Raw genomic sequence first — 3,960 nt, forward strand, 5'->3', positions numbered from 1 at the left:
TAAAAAAGGAGGTATATCAAATATGTCTGACAAACTCTCTAATCTGACATGTAAAACTTCTATGGATCACCTGAAATCTGCTTGTTAGGTCGACCTAGGTGAGGAGATTACAGAGGAACTGTGGAGGACAGCCCTGGCACAAACATCAATTTTCAGTATGCGCAAGGCGTGGCCTCTAAAATATTCCACAGCATGCATTGGTCTAAACATACATATTTACATATAGTGTGTGTGTGTGTGTGTGTGTGTGTGTGTGTGTGTGTGTGTGTGTGTGTGTGTGGTATATTGTGCTGTGTTTGTGGAACCGTACAATACGTCAATACGAATTAAGTTCCTGACGGATAAATAACGTTCTTTGAATTTCCAAAAACGGATCCTTCATGTAACTGCTGCAGATTGTCACCAGCATCCTTGGGTCATATGTTCTGGAGTTGCCCAATGATATTAATTACTGGAACGATATCTTCTAAACAACAAACATCAATAATCTTGCATAGACCTATAAACTTGGATGGCAATTCCAGGCATTATGGTCAAAATACACTAAAAAGCAGTGTGGAACACAACATGGTATCATTTGTCAGCCTACTGGCTCGCAGATTGATCTTACTCAGTTTGAAACTAAATACTCCAACAACTCATTTAAACATCATAAGAGACGTAATGAAACAATGAAAAAATTATATTCTCACTGAAGAAACAAGAAATTTCCACAGAATTTCATTGATAACTTCAGTCATATGACAGCTGGTGGCAAGAGTTGGAAAGGTATTTTGCCTCTAGTGGGGAAACAAGGAGAAGGAATTAGTCAAGGAATAATGTTCTTCAGACTTCAGATTCTTAACTTAAAGTCCTGTTCCATGGCCTCCCTAAACTCCTCCCACACCCAGATTTCTTTCTTTGGTGAACACTGTATGCTGCTTCAGAAGACCCCCTTCTTTACCTTGATAGCCACCTTGACCAGTTCACTCTAACTACACATTTTGGGTTTCCGGGTGTGTCCGGAAGTCTTCCCAGCCATCTGATCCCGCCGGATGATTAGTTCACAGTTCTGCACCTCCGTATTTACCAGACTCTCTTGGATCTGATGATGCAACCACAAAGTCAATCATTGATTTTAACATGGTGTTTGTTACGGCCAACTCAAAACTAAAAGAGAAGTTCAACAACAAGACTCTTTGGCTCAGATCGGACAGGCCGCTCGATTTGATTTATTTCGACATATCCAAAAAAATCTGTATATGCTGCTACAAATATATATTCATTGAAAATGTCGAGGACAAAACAAACAGTTAAAGGACAACTTATTTACACTGTGGCGATTGTTGGCCTCATTCTCCCCGAACACCCTGTTAAGGTTTCTCTTTGGTTCCCCCATGTGAGCGTCAAAGTCCCCCAGCAGAACAATGGAGTCCCGGGGCAGTGCCCTTTCCAGGATCCCACCCAGAGACTCCAAACTGACAACCCGACACTAACTGGGCCAGGGAATGAAACATATTTCTCATATTTGCAGGTAAGGTGTATTGAAGAATATACATCAGATATAACTCATTGTTGTTAAGTTGTGATTAGAAAAAGGAGAAAGAACCACAAGCAGATAACAAATTAATAAACCCCCCTCCCCGCACGGTGTCTCTCTACAGTATGTTGGCCTCACAGGAGCCCGGCTGCAGTATCTGAAGAGTGACAATGAGTCTAACGGCTTTTCTGAACCAGGGGTAGAACAAGGCATAGAGCACAGGGTTCAGACAGGAGTTAAAATACATCACAAAGCTCATGAAGGCCTCAGTAGTAGAACCGATCAAGAGGTTGCGGCCTGTGAGAGAGAGGCAGTAGTATGGAGAATAGCACATCAGAAACACCGCTACAAGAACACCTAGAGTCCCGGCTGCCTTCAGCTCAGATTTCTTCGTCGTCAGTATCCCTGACTGGAGTTTGACGGCGGCAACATGAGCGCGCATCACACGAGCCTGAGACACCGCCACGACAAACACTCTCATATACAGAACTATGATGACAGTAATGGGAATAATAAAGATGACAACAACGTCCACATCTCCTGCGACGTTTACCTTACACTCTCCGTAACAGGAATTATACCTGCCTGGCTGCTTCAGGTGTTCATATAAAAGGAAAACGGTGTAGAAAACAGAGCAGATCCAACACGCACAAACACCGACGGTAACTACTCTGTCAGTGATTCTGGTCGGGTAATGCAGAGGGTCACAAATCGCCACGTAGCGGTCGATCGATATGAGCACCATGTTTCCTACAGAGGCAGAGACGAGGATGATGGGTAGGAAAAAATAAAGAGCACACATGAGGTCACCCAGGATCCAGCATTTCACTGTCAGAAGGATTTCAACCGGCATCACCAAGAGGCCCAAGAAGAAGTCTGATACAGCCAGAGAGAGGAGGAGGAGGTTGGTGGGGGAGTGGAGCTGCCTGCAGGGAGAGGGTATCATCATCATCAGCATTATCAAAAAGAGCAGCTGTTGTTCAATAAAAGCAGGAAAAATGGTTTTGGTATCTATCCGGTGCCGAAAGCTCCTTCTAATTTGTAACGACTGTTCCCTCGAAACGACTTTAGTTTCAAACCTCTGTTCGCTTGACCAGTGGCACAGTCAGGTTGGCTGGGAATGAGCCGCGGTGGGCTCTGGCATTCCAGTGCCGAAAGCCCCTTTTTAGTTCTTTTTAGACTGTGAGCCAGATGTTAGCTCGAAATGGCCGTGACCGGATGTTAGATAGAAGCGACTGTGAGCTCGAAACAACTGTGAGCTCGAAAAGACTGTTAGCTGGATGTTAGCTCGAAACGACTGTTAGCCGGATGTTACCTGAAACGACTGTTGTGTCGAAACAATTTTGGTTTAAACGACAGTTTGATGGACTATTAGCTGGATGTTTGCTCGAGACAACTGTTAGCCGGATGTTAGCACAAGATGACTGTTAGCCGGATGTTAGCTCGGTTAGCTCGAGACGACTGTTTGCCGAATGTTACCTGAAACGACTGTTGGGTCGAAACTATTTTGGTTTAAACGACAGTTTGATGGACTGTTAGCTGGATGTTTGCTCGAGACAACTGTTAGCCGGATGTTAGCACAAGATGACTGTTAGCCGGATGTTAGCTCGGTTAGCTCGAGATGACTGTTAGCCGGATGTTAGCTCGGTTAGCTCGAGATGACTGTTAGCCGGATGTTAGCTCGAGATGACTGTTAGCCGGATGTTAGCTCGGTTAGCTCGAGATGACTGTTAGCCGGATGTTAGCTCAAGATGACTGTTAGCCGGATGTTAGCTCGGTTAGCTCGAGATGACTGTTAGCCGAATATTAGCTCAAGATGACTGTTAGCCGGATGTTAGTTCAAGATGACTGTTAGCCGGATATTAGCTTGAGACAACTATTAGCTGGATGTTAGCTCAGTTAGCTCGACATGACTGTTAGCCGGATGTTAGCTCAAGATGACTGTTAGCCGGATGTTACCTGAAACGACTGTTGTGTCGAAACAATTTTGGTTTAAAAGACAGTTTGATGGACTATTAGCTGGATGTTTGCTCGAGACAACTGTTAGCCAGATGTTAGCACAAGATGACTGTTAGCCGGATGTTAGCTCGGTTAGCTCGAGATGACTGTTAGCCGGATGTAAGCTCAAGATGACTGTTAGCCGGATGTTAGCTCGGTTAGCTCGAGATGACTGTTAGCTCGGTTAGCTCGAGATGACTGTTAGCCGGATGTTAGCTCAAGATGACTGTTAGCCGAATATTAGCTCAAGATGACTGTTAGCCGAATATTAGCTCAAGATGACTGTTAGCCGGATGTTAGTTCAAGATGACTGTTAGCCGGATATTAGCTTGAGACGACTGTTAGCTGGATGTTAGCTCAGTTAGCTCGAGATGACTGTTAGCCGGATGTTAGCTCGAGATGACTGTTAGCCGGATATTAGCTTGAGACGACTGTTAGCTGGA

General features: G+C 44.6%; 1 protein-coding gene across 1 annotated transcript; it reads right to left on the reverse strand.

Annotated features, from left to right (window-relative positions):
* Positions 1-1,584: 1,584 nt before the first annotated feature.
* On the reverse strand, positions 1,585-2,468 carry LOC123966059 (trace amine-associated receptor 4-like). Its single transcript, XM_046042296.1, has one exon. It carries the CDS (start codon positions 2,466-2,468, stop codon positions 1,638-1,640), a length of 831 nt encoding a protein of 276 aa, XP_045898252.1. The 3' UTR covers positions 1,585-1,637.
* Positions 2,469-3,960: the final 1,492 nt, after the last annotated feature.

Source organism: Micropterus dolomieu, unplaced genomic scaffold (assembly GCF_021292245.1).
Source record: "Micropterus dolomieu isolate WLL.071019.BEF.003 ecotype Adirondacks unplaced genomic scaffold, ASM2129224v1 contig_12397, whole genome shotgun sequence".
Lineage (NCBI taxonomy): Eukaryota > Metazoa > Chordata > Actinopteri > Centrarchiformes > Centrarchidae > Micropterus > Micropterus dolomieu.